The following is an 18375-nucleotide window of genomic DNA, read 5'->3' as shown; positions in this document are numbered from 1 at the left end:
CCCCTGAGGGTCAAGATGAAGAGTACCTCTGCGTCCTGCTGGTTGGGAAATGGGACCGTGTGAAAGGCAACAGCTGCCTTGAAGGCAGGTCAGTCTTAGAGACGAAACTAATTTACGAAATAAAACCATGCATGCAAACTGCTGCAAGGAGGGAGGAATAACAGACAGCTGACTCTTCCGCACAGCAGATGAGATTGGAATCTTTCCTTTTCCATTTCAAAATATGGAAAAGCGAATTGTACATGGATACAGACTAGGCCTCTTTCAGTATTTACTTTTGCACGCTAAAACGGAGCCTGTGACATATTTTCCGTGACAGATAAAAGGCTGTGCGGCGCAGGACTCTGAAGATGAACTGCAGAACACATTTAGTATTTTGTTCTGGCTTGGGAGCAGTAGCCACTGGGGCTGGATCAGCACTGTAGGAAAGATTCTTCATTACAAGCCCATAATCAAAACGTGCTGGAGCTATATGCGGCCACACTTAGTTTCCTGTGGTAGGATGGGAAGCTGTAAACCGATAACACAAAAATAAAAGGATGTGTGATCACACAAGGCTGTGTGTAACACTATGGCTCTTCACAGGCCTGACAGAAAGATCATTGCAAAGTAAAACAATTACTTAAAACGTTGTTTCACAAATAAGAATCAGAAAATCCCTGGGACATTCAGTGCCAGGCAGTTAATTTGCGCTGGCGGATATGTAATTTTCTAAAAAAGTCGTTTTGCTTAAAAATAGAGTTTTCTTTTTAAAGTTTTACTTTAAAATCCGGCTCATTGAATTTAAATCTAGCTCCAGCTAACACTCATGTGCAGCAGACAGCATCCAAATGTAAATACAGAAGACACAGAGAAGTATTTCAAAAACACATACAAGCTTACACACACACACATAATTCATCTGCGTTGCAAGGCTCTGTTCATCCCATTTAGCAGTTTAATTTAGAAGCTGATTGATGGTGTTATCTTGCAGGCTTCTGAGAGGACGTACCAGTCGCCTCTCTTCTCTCTGTTTCTCTCGTTGTCGGCTTGCTACATACCTCCTTTCCTACATATTTTCTTGTTGGGTTTTCTGGCACATTCCTTGGATATTCTTTTTACTGTAAAATGAATAAAAGACTACAAAATAACAGGAGGCTCTACAGGAAACAGCGGACGCATGCAAGAACAGCCGAATCCCCCCCACCCCACCCCCCCGCCCACCTTCCCCCGTCATCAACAACAACAAGAGGACTGTCCAGAGAGTAACGGGGGTGTCGGTTGCAGAAATATTCTCTAGAAATGGCACCCTGGGACACAAGAAGCCCATTTTCACATGCACATCCATATAAGACCCATTACCACACTGTTGGGGAAGCAAAACCAGTTGAAATGCTAATCACAGCGCCCTACCCTGGTGACGGTGCTACAGACTGGCGGGTCAAATGCAGTGGGAATGGACACAGGCTCGTGTGCTTCAGCTCTCGGCTCTCGTTATCAGTGGCAAAGCAAGGTGCAGGAAAGGGCTTGAAGTACAATATGTTATTTTCTGTACTAAAAAAATGAACACAGCAGCACACTTAAGAGATAAGCTGCTCCCCCTCCAAATCAACGGGGAAAAATATATGCTACATATAGAAAGGATTAATTTTATACTGCTGACCATTCTATACAGATTAGATGCTATTAAGGACATTACAACAGCAAAGATAGACAGACTCAAATGTATTTTTTTTCAAAACTTGAGACAACCTGGGCTTTGGCAGTGAATGCTAGTTATTTCTAGGGATAATACGCTCCATATTATTCCTGTGCAAAATTTATTCTGTGGTGCCTGGGTGTTCACACTTACAACTCTCAGCATTTTCACCATATAGTAACAGGCCAACATCAGACAGCTTGTTGTGACTGTGTTGAAAACCAGGAGAGTAAGGGGTCTTACATTGTATTGACTGATGCCACAGGCATCCCGTGTACCAGACAGAATATTTCACCAACCTAAAGAGCACCCTTCTGTAATGAAGCAGGTTGATCAAACCCCCAAAACAATCAAGACAGAACAAAGAAGAAGATGCACCAAGGCGTTCAATTCCAATCTGTTTGGTTCTTTGAGTTTCGCTTTTTTTTCTTTTTGCATTGTAATTATTTCTTTTTCCTTTTTTTTTTGTAACACAAAAGAGGAACCCATAACAGTGCCATGGAAGGGGCAGTTGATGAGAAACTTTATGAAGAGGTCAAGTCAAGATGGAAGACTGACATGGTGGACACACAGACACCAGCATGCAGCAGACAACACTTCATGCTTCAAACACAATACTTAGGTGACAGGAAAATACCATAGAAATAAAAATAGAAGAAAACGGAAGAACGGTTTTCTTTTTTTTTTGTATCCAGTGTACCCAGACTCACCATCCTCAGTTGGAACATAGATGTTTAAATACAAGCAATCTTCATTTTGATCCTGTATGTATGTGGCAACTATATCCAGGTTAAAGGTGAACCATATGGGCATCATGATCTCCGGCACAGCATTGTGAATATTCTGTGGGCAAACAGGTGCAAAATGGGTGGTGTTCCTAATACCTGACCAGGAGGATGGAGGTTCGGGGGGCATGAACCTTTTCTCCCCTACAGGAGAGGCAGCATACGGGACTCCCAAGTACTGGTCCACAGGTCCTAGGATTTCACTCGGCAGAGGAACCCTCACACCTCGCAGCTTCCCATATTGCGTGTTCACGGTGGGGTTGAAGTTCTGGCCCTCAACCGCCGCAAGGGACAACCAGAAACTCAATATCCACAGGGTCGTGCGGCGGCACGAGCCAGCTGTCACCCGGCGCCAATCCCGTAACCATGAAAGTGGACGGCTTCTCCTGGTTGCGAACCACATTGTCCGCATCAAAGACCGCCGCTACGAAACACCAACATACACACACCGGGCCCCCCTCTTTTCCTACTGTCGCCTCCTCTCAGTCATGGAATCCGGATCTCCTGGAACCATTCACAGGACGGTACACAGGGGAGCGGAGACACCAGATCAGGGAAAGAAAGAGCTTCCCGTTGACTGAAGCCTGGTCTTCTTCCACCGTCGGCTCTCCCGATCCAAGAACCAGACCGCTTATCCTGTGCTGAGAAAGAACACATTGAAATCAGTTTAGATCTCCGTACGGAATTGCTTTTGCATGCCAATCTGTTAGCCTGCTGCATACAGTACAAGATGCAAGTCATTCCACCCAGAAACAGTGGAATATCTTTTGGCAGTCTTAGATTTAAATTGATAGGAAAACATCAGAGCTACAGAACTCATCTCCTTATTCAGTCACAAAGAGCTCCTTCACAGTAGAACAAACAGACTCGGCATACATGTAACCAGGTGAAGAAAGCTGTCATTACATTACCAATCAACTTTAGAAATGAGAAAACAGGAAGATAACACAGAGCTTCAGGTTTTGTGGGATGAAAATTGAAAGAAAGAGGAGGTGATTCAACCTTTGCTTTTATCGGTTCTTGGAAACAGAAAACACTTTAAAATGGAAAGAGCGTTTATTCTAAACAAAGGAGGCAAAACTGTTGTACTGTAGTTCTGCACAACAAAATCTTCAAGACAAATGAGTATGCACTTCTCACTTGACGTGACTCCTGGTATACGCGCAACTACAATATTCTGGAGACGCCCGACTCTATGCAATTTCTAATCTGTGCTGCTATGGGCCCTGACCTTTTTAGAAATCCAAATCATGGCTGCTCAGAGGTGTTTCAAAAGAAAAGGCATCAGGGTTGAGCTGTGGATATTACATTCTGAAAGTACTCGTAAAAATGTGAAGTGATTTACAATGTATCAGCACCTTCCCGAGTCCCTTTTGCAGCGCCTCTGAAAGCCATAATGACACTCCTTGGGGTGCGGTTATCACACTGCAACACAATCCGCCTCCTGCTCTTGATCGCTGAAATGCCTGCCAGGAGATTCCTTTACCTTGAAAGCGAACTCAAACTTCGCCATAAATATGCACTTATCGTTTTAAAACAAATAACGCTTGTGATCGGGATCACCCTCAGACAGCCGAGCAAGGCAGCGCTCGTGGAGGGAGGGCCCTGCGGTCCGAACAGATGGATACTCTGCCTCCGCGGTATCACACACGATCCGAACGCAGGCGGAAAGCGACAAGAGAAGTGAGCGTTTTTTGCGAACGAAAGTGACAGCCCCCCCGTGGCAGCTCCCGGCGTGAACGCACCCCACGTGCGAGTGGCAAGATACGAGAGAGTGGCGAAGTGGGGGGGGGGTTAGATGCATCTGCTGCTGAAGCGACGAAGCTTGGATGCACATTAGTTCCAGCCATAAAGAGGGGACACCTTAACGTGAGCTACCGCTGCTTATTTTTATTCAGTTTTCCTCCAACCCTCTGTCCCATAGGTGGTACAGTACGAAGCAATGTGAGCAATTAAAACCTTTCATTTGTTTTTTCATTAGAACCTGTATATCTCCTTGCCCTCTGAGGAGGAAAGGTCACCTCGCAGGATGAGCCCCGTTTGCACGACTGAACAATGTAAGACGTCCTTGCAGTAGTGAAGTTATATGCACATGCACATCCCATTGATCTGTTCCTACTTGTGGCCATGCAGCCCCATGGAAGACACAGTGCTGATTCGAAACAGGGTTTCCAGTGGTCAATGTAAGGCATCTGGGCGTAATTTTTTCCTTCTGATCCTATTAATTGAGCTCGCTTAGGCCCCATTTATCATCATTCTGCTGAGCTCAGACTGCCAGGATGGAGTGAGCATCATAATAACAACTATGAATTATAAACAGATCAATCAATAAAAAAGACCTTTCAATCACCCTTTTTAAAAGAAATGCTTTGAATGTAAAATAAATAATTTCTGATGTGTGAAGTCCTTAGGAAAATTAAAACTAGGCAAAGGAATCTGCTCAGTGTGTCCAATTAAACACACAATGGAAGGCTTAATACTGCTTCTTTTATTCTGACTGAACTGGCCTACTGATGAGTCTAACCTTATTATACATCGCCCACAGGGACTATAATAAGTGCAAGACACAAAAATGTATAAACATACACATACAGCATATAGACGTGTACACACTTTTAAAGTATTGATAGAGTAAACCTGTTTGTTCTACTTTCATTTACAGGTGAAAGATACTTGTGGCCACTCTTACAAAAGGCTTTTTTGCAAACATTCCTTTATTGTGATGCTGTGATAGTGACAAGTGCTGAACAAACTCTTCTGTGAAGTCACAGTGCCAACTAAGAAGACAGGCATTGCCACGTTATTTCAAATAATTACAGTTTTGTCAGTTTCACTGACACCGTGTTGAAAGAAAGATGCTTGCTTACGAGTTTGTAATCTCGGTGAGAAATTCTGTAGGATACTGGGAGAATCTTGTCTGATCATTAGTAAAACAAAAAACCTTTTGACATTCATATTCTGCTGGGCTTTTTTAGTATTCCACACAGCTGGCAGTTTGTATACTCAAAGTCTGATCTGATTAGGACCAGACGTTTTTTCTGCTTAACCTTTTGAAACAGCTTTTGGTGTTTAATCATTAACTGTCATTATTAAATGCAAATGCATAATGCTGGGAGGATTAGACTAATAGATATGCCCACCCACATTCAAACTGATTGATCCCTCTAAAACATTTGACCCATTGTTTGAAACACTGATGTATCTATCGCAGCTATTATAATTGAGGCACTTGTTACTCCCAGCTGCGTGTGAACCTGGATTATGCACGTCCCATCTGGACACAAGAGTTTAAGCAATGCCTTCTGTGAACACTGCAAGCACAGTTGCTCAATATGGTTAAGTGTGCATCCAAAGTAAAAGATAAAAATATCTCCTGAGATTCTTCCAGAAAGACAGTGAGGACAAGACATTAATAAACAATTTTTGTTCTTCAACTTTCTTTGGAAGCTGTCTGTCAGTGGAAGGGATTGGGGAAATTCAGCACGATAGCTACAGTAAAGCAATGAATTGGAGCTCTGATCAAATAGGATGTAAACTATTTCTTAACCAAATGTCCAATGCTTGTATTGTTATGGGAAATCAGCATTCAGTTATGTGTGGACCTGTGATCTCCCTAACAACTTGTCACGGAAAGAGAATATATTTCAGAATTTCATAATCTAATCTTTAAGTCTTCACCTAGTGCTGCTGGTTTCAAGGTCTCTTTAATTTTTTTAAATTTATCGGAGGTCCAAGAGGGATAAATATTAAATTAATGGAGCCCGGGCGAAAGGTTCCGAGTCAGTAGTCAGTCCTGCAATCAGAAGCTGAATCTAGTGCACAGATAGGAGTCTTTCACATTCAGGACACAAGCCCCCAACCAGGAAAATGAATTCTTACATTGGCATCGCTTCTCTTCTGAGAATAAAAGAGAGCCAAGCCTGTTGCCGAATCTCATTAAAAGAGAGGGAGGAAAAAAAAAGATAGTATCAGAAATATTGTTGACTGAATTTTAAAGCTTTTATCTTACAGCAATGCAGTATTTCTTTTTCAAGATAACTCAATGGAGCAAGGATAATTGATTGCTTTCTTTCCTGAACTTAAATGTAATAAAATGAGAGGGATTTAAAAACAAAACATAAATGGAGCCTCTAGTGGGTGGTGGCGGGGGGTGTTGTGTGGGGGAGGGCCAACAAATTAAAACCCAACAGATACAAGACAAACAAGATTCTCAAGTCTTCTTAAAATGTCACTACACGTTTTCTTGAAAAGCTTTCTCTTCAAGTTTAATTCAGAGAAATGCATAAGTTTTTAAGGTCGAAATGCAATCTAAACAAATCAAACGGACTAAACTCAATAGCTGCCTAACACAGAGTGAAGAGTAGGTTGTGTAGTTTACATGCTCCTTCAATAAGATGTGTTACTGTGGTAAAAAAAAAAAAATACCTCAAATGCTTTCTACATTCAACTTTAGAATGATCAGAACTTCCACTTTTATTAGCTCTCCAAATAAACAACACTTCCAGTGTTCAGCGGTCTGGGCCATTTCATGGTTACGAAGGCATAGATAGGCTAAAAGCCAACAACAGGTGTTCGGTATTTAAAGCACGTTATGCAATTCAGAATAAATTAGCAGACAGACATGTGGAGTTTAAAATAATACGGAATATGTTGCTTTTCTGTGTCATCGGTTCAATCTGTGCAAAAAACGGCACTCTATAAAACCTGTCATGGAACTAGTGGTACTGGGGTCTAATTTTGCATTTTAGATAAAACACTTTATGTAGTTTATGTAGCAAGTAACAAGCAAATGAGGACAACGGACCAAATGCCCTCTCACGTATAATTTATTTATATAATTTATTTTGTTTAAAATCATATACACAGAAGGATGTTAATTACTGTCTAGCCATCATGATCATGTAAGATTTAAATGAAAGCTTTAATACTTTTTAATTAATACTTTCCTTAGGAAGAAGCTCTCCTCATGCCCTCAAGTTCCCTTAGCATCTGCAAACCTTTACATTAATGCAAAACTAGTCATTTATTTCTATTTAATTCAAGAAGGTACCCACCGAAGAGACTCAAATCCACCTCCCAGACACGTTTTTTTAATAAGTCTGTTGTTCTTTCAAAAAGTGTTTTCCTTTCATTAGATACAGATAATTAAAAGCGTGCATTAAGACAGCAAAGTGAGTCCCAAGACGCATCACTCATGATTTCTGCCACGTCTGGGCACACAAAAAAGTGAATTTTTGATACACGCTCATGAGCAGAATACAGTTCTTCACACTTCAGAAGAGTAAAAAACATCTGAGGCCCAGAAAGCAAAAAACAGACAAAATCCTACCTACCTATTCTATGTTATAAACAGCACATGCTGTACAGTCTTGTCTAATATAATTCAAATCGAAACGTTTGTGGTCAAATGTTCTAACAAATTATTTTGATTTACCCAACATATACTGTAAGTGAAAACAATGTGACATCATGAAAATCAGCAAAGAAATAATATTATATGAACATTGTGAGTCTTATTCATCCAACCATCCATTTTCTAACAACATTGTGCAATATAGCAGTGGTTCAAATTCTTTCAAACACAATGCCCCCCTTTCAGTTAACACAAAACCATAGTCCTCACCCCACCCCCCTTGGTCTATGGGCTAATGATACATTGAAAGTAGTATGATCCAAATTCTCATTTGAACTTGTGTTTACCTCAAACGTGAGCAATATGAGCTCTGATGCTGCATATTTGTCACAAGTTTTGAAATACTTGAAAGAGCGCATTTCAAGTCAGTTTCAACATCAGACCTGCTGCCGTGCTTATTTTGATCATTGCAAGTGCAGAAAATCCAGCCTCTCACAGATACAGTAGGTGGATGCAAATGGGACAAGGATGCACAGAGCTTGCTTGCCTGTTTTTTGGTTGCAAAGGAACAAGTAACAGGTTTATTCCATGCTGAAAAAAAGAAGAAAGAAAACACAGCGTTTCGGCCGTGGAGCCTTCTTCAGGTGTGAACATTCAGCATGGAATAATCCTATTACTTGTTCCTTTGCAGCCTACGCATGCTGACGCAGCTACACACCTGTTTTTTGGTTGACAGGAAAGTATTTCGCTCACAATGTCTCTAGGCTAGTTAACTGATGGAAGACGTCTCAGGCAGCATGGGTGAAGAGTACGTGCAAACAAAATGGCAACCAAAGTAAATACCGTCTTCATGAAAGGTTTAATTAACAGTTTTTATTATTACATTTCTGTGATTGGATCAGACTATGTCTATGAGATTTTTTTGCTACCTAAAATTTTGTTTTGAAGAATTGGATTTGATAGTCACAAACACAAGTTAGCGACTAAAATGCTAAATATCTAGATAAACTCAATTAGATATGGGCCTGTGGGGGTATGTCCCACCCGTGGTTGAGAATCCCTGCAATACAGGGACTTGGTGGAGCTGAAGCCTATCATGGCAAGCAATGTTCCTAAGGAGGGATACACCCTGGATGGGACACCAGTCCATCACAGGGCACACACAGACACACACACCAGGGCTAGGTTTCCCAAAGCCATTTAGCCTACCAGTGTGTTTTTGGAGGAAACCCATGTGTACACCAAAACACAGGGAAAAACATACAAACTCCACACCAGTAGTGCCGCAGGTCTGGAGCTGAACCCAGGTCTACAAGGCAACAATGCTGCCCTTTGTGCATCTTATGAAAAGACAGATGCACAACTGATTTGGGAAGAGAATGAGCATGTTTGCCCACTGTGTGAAAAATTACTCCTTCAAACTTCACAAAAGGAAACATCGGACACCATCAGATATTCCATTTTGCTAACAATATACAATATAACAATATATATTTGGACAATATACAGTAGATATCACTTTTTATATGTGCATCTGTATCGTTGGTATTGGTCTCTAAGGAGAATTTTGAGATCCTGGTTTTTACATTTAGCTAATCACTTCACCGGCTCATTCCTCACACGTGTCTTGAGAAAGGACACTGAATACAGTATATTTTATCTTTTAATGACTTTGAATCTATCTTCTTGCAGTGCGGCTGAAAAAGCACTGTGAGTGCAGTTTAGTTCTGCTATTCACACTTAAAAATAGGATTCTGTTAATCCATTGTGCTGTTTTTGTACTCTCTTTTTTATTTAATTACACAAATGGGCTAGAGAACATTAGTGAACTTGCAGTAGAGATCCCGGAGGAATTTCCTCAGAGCTCCTGTCATTAGAGTTAGCGCTGCCAAGTAAAATAGGATCAGGTCTTTTACATGCATTTTCACTGCTGAGGGGAGATGTTCTTTCACTAGAAAAGGCAAATAAAATTCAGCACTTTCCACTACTGTCATAAGCATGGCTACAAAGAGAGGAAGCAATCGGCCCATCGAGTGTCTTTGTTTTCCTAGCAGCTAATTTATCAGGATTTCTTTCAGCCATTTCCTGAGGCAAGACAGTTTTGGCTTCAAGAGCAGGGATGGGTACCTCTTCCATACCCCATATTTCTGTAAAAAAAGAACAGTAATGGAGTTTCTAATGAAAGTTCGGCAGAGATTAGGGCTGCCAGACCAATCAAGCTCAGCTGCCACAGCCCACAACTAAGCCTGACAAAGTTTCTCAGATTCCCATACTGTCTATATCACACGCCACCCTCTCCTCTTCCATGCTTGTCTTTCTATCCCTCCTCCACCACATCTCCGTTTTTGCAGCTACTGTACCTGAACCTCTTGGTCACTTGTTCCCCGGACATGGGAGTCCTGGCCTCCCCATCCTATATCCGGGAATTTGCCCTCAGGCAAGCAGGTTAGGAGAAATGATTCTACTTTCAAACACAGACTTCGGGTGCTCTCATTCCTCGTGAATAAAATGATATCCTAATATTTTTCTTGCTTTTTTATGGCTTCTCCATATTGCTTGATAGATGAAAATGATAGCAACATAAACACCTAAGTGTTTTTCATAAGTAGCCTTTTTCAGATCAGCATTTCCTTTTTAATATCTGTAGTTTGTGGTTTTGGTACCTGCATGCAACACTACACAGTATGTGTCTACGTTGAATATTGACTGCCGGGTGTTCGCCCAGCCCTGAAGATGGTTCTTTTACACTTTCTATTGTGTTGGCTAATCCTCCTAATGTGGTATCACTGGCAAACTGGACTGGTTTACTAACAACAGCAGGGTCTAGATTATTGATAGAAATGATTAAGAACAGTAGTCTCTGTACAGATACCTGTAGTAACCCAGTGGGTACACCACAATAATGTGAGCATTTCCCTAATCTGTACCATCTGTTTCCTGCCCAATAGCCTATTCATAATCCATGTACATGCCTAACCTTTAATGCATACTGACTGCAATTTGAGAAATAACCTTTAATGAGGAATTATATAAAAAATCTTCTTAAAATCTAATTACACCCTATTGCATGCTCAGGTTGTACAGTATCTGTTTCTGCTGCAGTTGGTTCAAATCACTTTTCTAAATCCATGTTGACTATTCCTTATAATCTTCTTGCCATGTACTGTAGGCAATGCTCTGGTTCAAATTAATTATTAACAATTAGCAATTAGTTAATACTTGATTGGTAAGTCTCATCTTGGGCTGAATCCAATCTTTGAACTGTGTATAAAAATGCACTTGAACACATGTATGGGCCATGATCAGCTAGCAGCCAGAGCAAACACTAACACTTACATGCCAGGAAAGTGACAAACTCCAAAGCCCTAACCTCAGCGCTGCATGAAATGATAGGAATGTTAACAATTCACCACCTGTGTCCAGGTCCTTCTTGAGATTGACCTGATTTTCTCACAACACCAGTGTAAATACTTTGCATACAAACTGTCAGTTGTAAGATGAAACAATGTAGGCAGCACTATGACTGTTAAAGCACTTACAGACGATGTAAACAAGGTTAAAGTAAGTGAGTGCGGTAGTTGAAATTAGCTTCAGATGTGAAAGAGAGTGTGTGTAACCGCGGGGCTATCTGACATTTCCAGTTATGTTCATGAAACAGTGCGCGAATAATTACTTTGCCGTACTGAATAATTCCTATTAGTCAAACCTGGATCAGCAGCTGCTGGAAATCCCCACCACTGGAGATCCATACTGTTCAAACGTTACAAATCCCCAAACTGTTACAGAAAACAACATCCTTCCTAAAACGTGCCATGCCTTTCATTCCGAAATCATACACCATGTAGATGTGATATTATATCCCCATTTCTCCAAACAATGGACCTAGAGACATAACTATTGCTGTACTGTAATGTACATTGCTGTCATTTCTCGTTAGTGCAGTCTGCTTTGTAAATTAAAGGCTCCACTTGCAGGTTAAGCAGCAGTGCAATGCTAATGAAATCATACAGTTGTCATGGGAATCTGACTACACACACTAGAACAAAAGTAACACAAATCACTGCATTAAAACGCACTTTGCTTTCATTACTTCCTGGGTGTTGGAATGAAAAGGGTAACAAGCACAGGCCTTCCGAGACTGCGAATGACCTGGACTGCTGTGTCCTCTCTCTCCCCCAGTAGAGGATGAGGAGGAGGCCTGGATGGACTTCTTACGTCATTACTCTACCCAAGGTGGAGGGACTGTGACCCAGGAAGTTAGAGAAAGAAGGGCCTTTGGAAATCAAGTGACAGGCTTTCTTTTATGGATGTTTATCGAAACCAGGGGGCTATTTTATAAAGAGCTCAGCTTTTTTTTCCAGTCCAGCCAGGACAAGAGAAAACGGGAGCATATTAAAAAAAAAGTTTTTTTTATATGTAAAAAGAAATGGAGCAAATTTCTGATTGACTTCTATAAATACTCAAAAAGTAGGTCAGGAGCTAATGGCACCCTCCCTCGCGTTCAATCTAAAACAATCAAGGGAGGATTCTGAGGCTCTATTCTCAAAGGAATAGAATTTTTCTGGAATCAAAAACTTTCCAATTTGTGCCTTTTGGAAAGCAGTGGGAATCCTTTTATAAGGATTCTCATGGAAAGTGGGAGAAGAACTGACCGACGGGTTATTGGCCAACCAGGACCTTTACTTGAAACTTGAGCTCTCCAGCCCTGTCCTTACACCTACTGTGTGATAGTACAGGTTGATAAAGCCATGATCTTTAAAGAAGATACAATACGTTCTGTGCTTTATTGCACTTTTTCCAGCACTTTGGATAGCACTGATACAGAAATGCACTGATACAGAAACACTAACACATGTGCATGTCTGAAGTTTGCTTCTTTAAGTATTATCTGAACCGCATTTGTAGGGGAGCTGCATTGGTAAAGAAATTGCCTTTGGCATCGGGATTTCCTACTACTGCTACAACATACCCCAGTATCACACATGGCTGCCTGTTTAAGCTGTTGCTGGTTCAGGAACTGCTGAGATGGTACCAGTTCTCCCCTCTGGTTGGCTGTCTGATTCGGCTTTGTTTCTCTCAAATTAACAAGGAAAGATTTGATATGTAAAATGAGAAGGTGCACAGAATTTAATCTAAGTTGCCCATTTAACTGCAAAGAGGATAGAGGAGCTTACATGAACTAAATAAAAATTTCCAGGCAGCTCATCATCCTAATGCTTCTATTGATCCATTCTAGCGTGGGTCCCGCTAGACAATCCACAGAAGAATATTTAAAGCAGTTAATCGCTTAAGAAAACTCCAGGGACCGTTTCAAAACCACAGGGGCAACTTTTGGATCTCTGCATAATCCTCCAGTATGTAAACACATTAAAGCATTACAAAAGGAATGCTCATTAAATAATCTCACTTTTTCTCGCACACCACTAACCGTAAAGAAACTTCCTCATCTACAAGAAGCTTTTATTTTAGCATTGTATCACATGCTGCAAGCTTCCTGTATTTTCCCAATCTAATAATCTTTTCTTTTGAATTCTTCAAGTGGCACCAATTTATAACCTCACACTTCAAAAGAGCTTTATTATCTAGTTCTGTAGAAACACATCACATGGTCTCCCCTTCAGCAATGCAGTGCATAATTGAAGTGTAAAATAAGCATTTACACTGGAGGGAGATATGCCAACATTTGAAATGATGTTTCTCATTTCTGACTGAATCAATTAATCAACCAATAGTTTTTTTTTTTCTATAGAGCCCTGTTGAGAGATGGTTAGCTGCATCTCAAAGGGCTTGGCGTAGAATCTCGCTAACCCAGGGCAGTGAAACACTCAGTTAAAACAACACAGAACAGCCAATTATGAAGTTGCAAACAACAGAAATAAATAAAAATAACGCATTTGCAGGATGCAATTTAGAGTATTTTCAGTTTCTACTTATGATAAAATTGGATTTATATATTCCTGATCACAAATGTCAGATATAATACGGGAAAAACGAAGATGAACATTTTCATTTAGGATTTAACAGGGCGAGGGCTTCTTTAACAGTTGTTGGCAGAGTGACTGAATATGGTTTAAGTATTAATTGAGCCTCATTTGATAGCATGCATACGCTACTATCATGCTGTGCCTAGTACAACATAATGTGCATCAGTGCTAGATACAGACAGATATGTATAATTTAAAAAATCAAAACAAATGAATAAAAAAGCCCAGCAATTTACCATGGATTTTCTTTCACTCAAATGACACAGATTAAACCGCAGTAATGCAGTAAGTATACAGTAATTGCAAGAAAATTATTTATGCGTCAGTAGGAAAGGACTATAATTAGACCTCAGAGTAGCAGTTAGGATTAAAGCAGGGATTACAGAGGGACTCACAGGAAATTCACACCAGGAAATGGAGCAGAAAAGACACCAGTAAAGACCATTTATTGATGGATAATAAGCATGCTGCTGATGCTTTCTTATCCATCAGTAACATTCCAAAATGCTATCATCACCATCATCCCTGTAAATATCAGTTACAAACACCCATCACTCGTCAGGCATTCCTACACGGTCATTTACAGCTCCTCATGAAGTGTGTTAAGGAGATTAACAAAGATGCAGAGGAGGTGGGAATGGAGCCTAGTGCAGGCCCACCATGCACACACATACAGCACACACACACAATGTCTTCCACATCTATAGGGAAGCCATTTAAAGGTTCCTATAAATCAATTATTTAGCATAGAGCAGACTGGGATAGGTCCCCTAGGAAAAGCCATCTTAAAGCCCTGAGGAAGGAATGACAAATGTACAGTGTTCACGGATACGCAAAGTGACTGCCTAGGGACCGGGCCACCATCAGCACAGAGAGGGTCCAAAGACAATGTATTCATTATTGACATTTCTCTTACGATGCATTACACCTCCAGCACGCCCGAGGGACAAGTGGGTATGTGGCTGGGGAGCGATGGGGATGGGGGTTAGGGGATCTATAAACCCAGCGTGGAATATTAATCAGTTTGTAAGCCTGCGGGATTTAAACAGGCTAAAACCGAGCCATGCTAATGAATTTGGTGACCATTTAGAGTGTCCGAATATTTCTTTTCCAAAACAGTGCACTCAGCAGCCAGTGAAGCAGACCTGTGTGTTTTCTACATCTAAACTGGTGTACAAAGTCTGTTTATGTCCTTTATATAGGCATAATAATGCACAGTTTTCACAGATGGTACACTTGGTATTGGTAGAGATGCTACACACTGATGGGCAGGAAGATACTGCAGATCAATACAGATGCGGAGATACTGTCAGCAGGTAGCTCTGCAGGCTGAAATACATGTTTCTATAGATAGTGCGTTAATGCCAATACTCACATAGGCTTTCTAGTCAAGCAAGGTCCTGGAGGCCCACAGCCCTGTAGGATTTTGTTCCGGCTAAACTGTAAGTTTTACAGTTAAAACCTTAATTCACTTAATAACAGCATTAATCTTAATGGTTTTTTACTGTCTTCAGCTCCTACACATGCTGGGCGTTGGCCTTCTGACTATTTTGTCACATAAAATCCCAAACATTTAAGTAAAAAAAATTCAGAGTCAGGACTAGGAGCACTAGTAGTGGATGCCTATTTTAAAGCTGTACAAAAATGAATCACAAAAGAGCAAGTGTATACAGTATATGCCAGCAGCATTATTACCCTGGCAACCCACTGAGACCTCTTTCCCTGGAGACCTCCTGGTAAAGCTTAGGTTGCTGCTGGAAGAGGTGTTAGTGGGACCAGTAGGGGGTGCTCACCCTGCAGTTTGTCTGGGTCCTAATGCCCCAGTATAGTGACGTTGACACTATACTGTAAAAAAGGCGTTAACCTTTGGATGAGATGTAAAACCGAGGTCCTGACTCTCTGTGTCATTAAAAATCCCAGGGCATTTCTTGAGAAGAGTAGGGGTGTAACCCGGGTGTCCTGGTCAAACTTCCCACTGGCCTTTACCGATCATGGCCTCCTAATAATCCCCATCTCTGAACTGGCTTCATCACTCCCCAGTGAGAGCTGGTGTGTGGTGAGTGTACTGGTGCACTATGACTATCATAGCATCATCCATGTGGGGCCACACACTGATGGTGGTGAAGGGGTGTCTCCACTACCTGTAAAGCTCTTTGAGTGGAGTGTCCAGAAAAGCACTATATAAGTATAAGGAATATAATTGTACATATAATTGTATTCCCAGCTACCAAAAGCCATTTCCAGTGGAAAGGAGGGAAGGCCTCACACATTTCTACTATGGTGCACTTAGTGTAGTACAGTATGTGCTGTAAAAATACTGTATGTGCAAGCCTGCAGCTGCAACATCCAACGTCACAATAAACCCTGCCATTAGTTAGTGTATATGATCTGAACTTACAAATCTCTCCAAGGACTGACTGCATATAACAGTGTCATTTTTTATACATTTCATATCAAATTTAATATTCTGAAGGCCTCTACATTAAAGTGACAAACACAGGCCTGATTACATGAAGGTAAAAGCACCCACTGGGTTCAGCATAGTTCGAATGGCTTCATGATGAAAGGTCATTGTCTGTATATTCACCACCCACAGTCAAGCATTAATAATAAAAATGGCCGTGCGGTCTGGGTGTAGTTCCTGAAACAGGCAGGACTGGATCCAGCCCTCACAAAATGTCAGGAAAAAACTGCCCCTTTGAAGAAATGATACCTTTGAGGATGAAACTCTGTCAGGTTTTCAAAGCAAAGAATTAATTTCAAAGGAGAAATGCAAATATTAATGCCTAACGATTCCTTTTTTCTTTTTGTAATTATATCATAATTATTATTCAATAAAACACATTTTCGTCTAATCTGTTTGGCAATTATCTTCCCCTGACTGACTCACAGCTCTCTAAAATATAATATATATATACAGTACCACTGTAATCTAAGCATTAAACTTGAAGCTTCCCTCAGAAAGGTGATAGAACACCAAGTGACCTGTCAGTCTCATGTCATACGGAATCTCAAGATTTCATTCCAAATGAAGAACAAAAGAAAGAAACTACATAGCGAACAACATTTCTGGCTGAGAAAGAAGTGCTTGGAAACATCTCTGTAAATTGCCCTTTATTTATTATTCTCCAAGTCACAAGGCACAAGCTTGGCAGAGCAACTACTTCTGAATGAACAACTGCTAATGAACAACTGCTAACCTACCCTCAAACCTCAGAGATTTTAAAAAAATATACAATTGTGCTACAGTATGCACACAAACATTTATTTAGCTTTCGCTACAGGAAGACAAACGGTCTGACAAATGGCTTGGTTGTGAAATGACCTAAGACAGTCAGGGTTTGAGAACCGCACCAAATATGCAGATAACTATTTTAAACAATTAAAAGATGAGTACAAACCAAAATCATGACCTAGATGTCAAGTGTAAAATAAAAAAGGCTATTAATTGCACAATGTCAAGGAGCATGCAGTTGCCCTAGTCATACTGCATTATTTATGCTAACTGTATAATATCTTTAAATTGCTGACATGATATCAGTTCCATGCACGTTAGGCGGGGAAATGCACTTCAGTGCATAGCAGTGCAATTTCAGAATATTTTCCACTTCTATTGAAATGATATGATCAACCTGTCTGTTCAACAGTTCGGCAGCCTGCAGGAGATAGTGCATGGCTGCTGTTTCTCTGTTTTGTGTCCAATTACATTCCATTGAAGCGATGTCATGAAGCCACGATCCCATGCTACTAACTCAAAAGGTCCTGAAATAACTCCATACATAAAAATAATGAGGGTAATTAGTGTTATTGCTGTGCTGAACACTCTTTGTTTGATAAGACAAGTCACTGAATGCAAGCACAAGCTAATTAGCTCCCTTTGAAATGGAATTGTAGAATCTTATCTTTATTAGAAAACATTTCTACGAATACGTTTCTTAATTTCTGCACAGTAAAAGGGCCCTCTGTCTTTGATGATCTAACGTAAAAAGAAAATAAAGCAATTTGTTACACTTTAATGCAAATAGCACTTCATTTGAAAAGGTTCTCATAATAGACAAGCAATTAAGACATAATGGAATGTGGCTTCAGAAGAAATTTGCACCCAAGTGTTTAGTGCATACAACCAAGAGATACATTATAAAATACAGAGATTTAATCTTCTTTTTCTTGAGGGTACAAATACTTGAGAAAGACAATCTAAGGTCAGCACAAACAGCATATATATTCCAAACTATACACTCTCTCTTGATGAAACTAGATTTCACTTCAGAATTTCAAAAGCATAACTGACAACATTCAGCATTTTCAAACTCATTTCACTCTATTCAGAGTATATGGTACCTACTCAAAAGCCTCTGCTTCCAGATGGCTCATTTTGAGTGGTGTAATAAAACTGCATTTTGTGAATACAACCATATAGTTTTGAGATGTCAGATGCTGAAATGGTACTGAAAACAGCACTGCTGACAGTGTGAAGAAAATGGAGACATGCCATTTTCAGTGATGTGAATGTCATTCTATCATTCACTTTTATAAGTGTTTTAAGTTTGAGATCAAATACTTTTGAATGGACAG

At 40.5% G+C, this 18375-nt stretch overlaps 1 protein-coding gene across 2 annotated transcripts in view; it reads right to left on the bottom strand.

Annotated features, from left to right (window-relative positions):
- The window catches only part of nlgn3a (neuroligin 3a), a 137303-nt gene that overhangs the window by 87380 nt on the left and 31548 nt on the right, over positions 1-18375 (bottom strand). The window contains exons 2-3 of one of the 2 annotated variants that reach the window (XM_088924432.1): positions 2389-3104; positions 1041-1100 (exon numbers count right to left, since the gene is read on the bottom strand). In XM_088924432.1, the coding sequence (XP_088780558.1) occupies positions 1041-1100; positions 2389-2875 (547 nt within the window). In that variant the 5' untranslated portion in view covers positions 2876-3104. The remainder of the gene's footprint in view (positions 1-1040; positions 1101-2388; positions 3105-18375) is intronic. The other variant, XM_088924430.1, reaches the window with a different exon arrangement.

This window comes from Atractosteus spatula, chromosome 9, assembly GCF_055471065.1.
Source record: "Atractosteus spatula isolate fAtrSpa1 chromosome 9, fAtrSpa1.hap1, whole genome shotgun sequence".
Classification (NCBI taxonomy): Eukaryota; Metazoa; Chordata; class Actinopteri; order Semionotiformes; family Lepisosteidae; genus Atractosteus; species Atractosteus spatula.
Note: the sequence above shows the minus strand (reverse complement) of the source record. Positions and strands in the feature narration are given on the sequence as shown.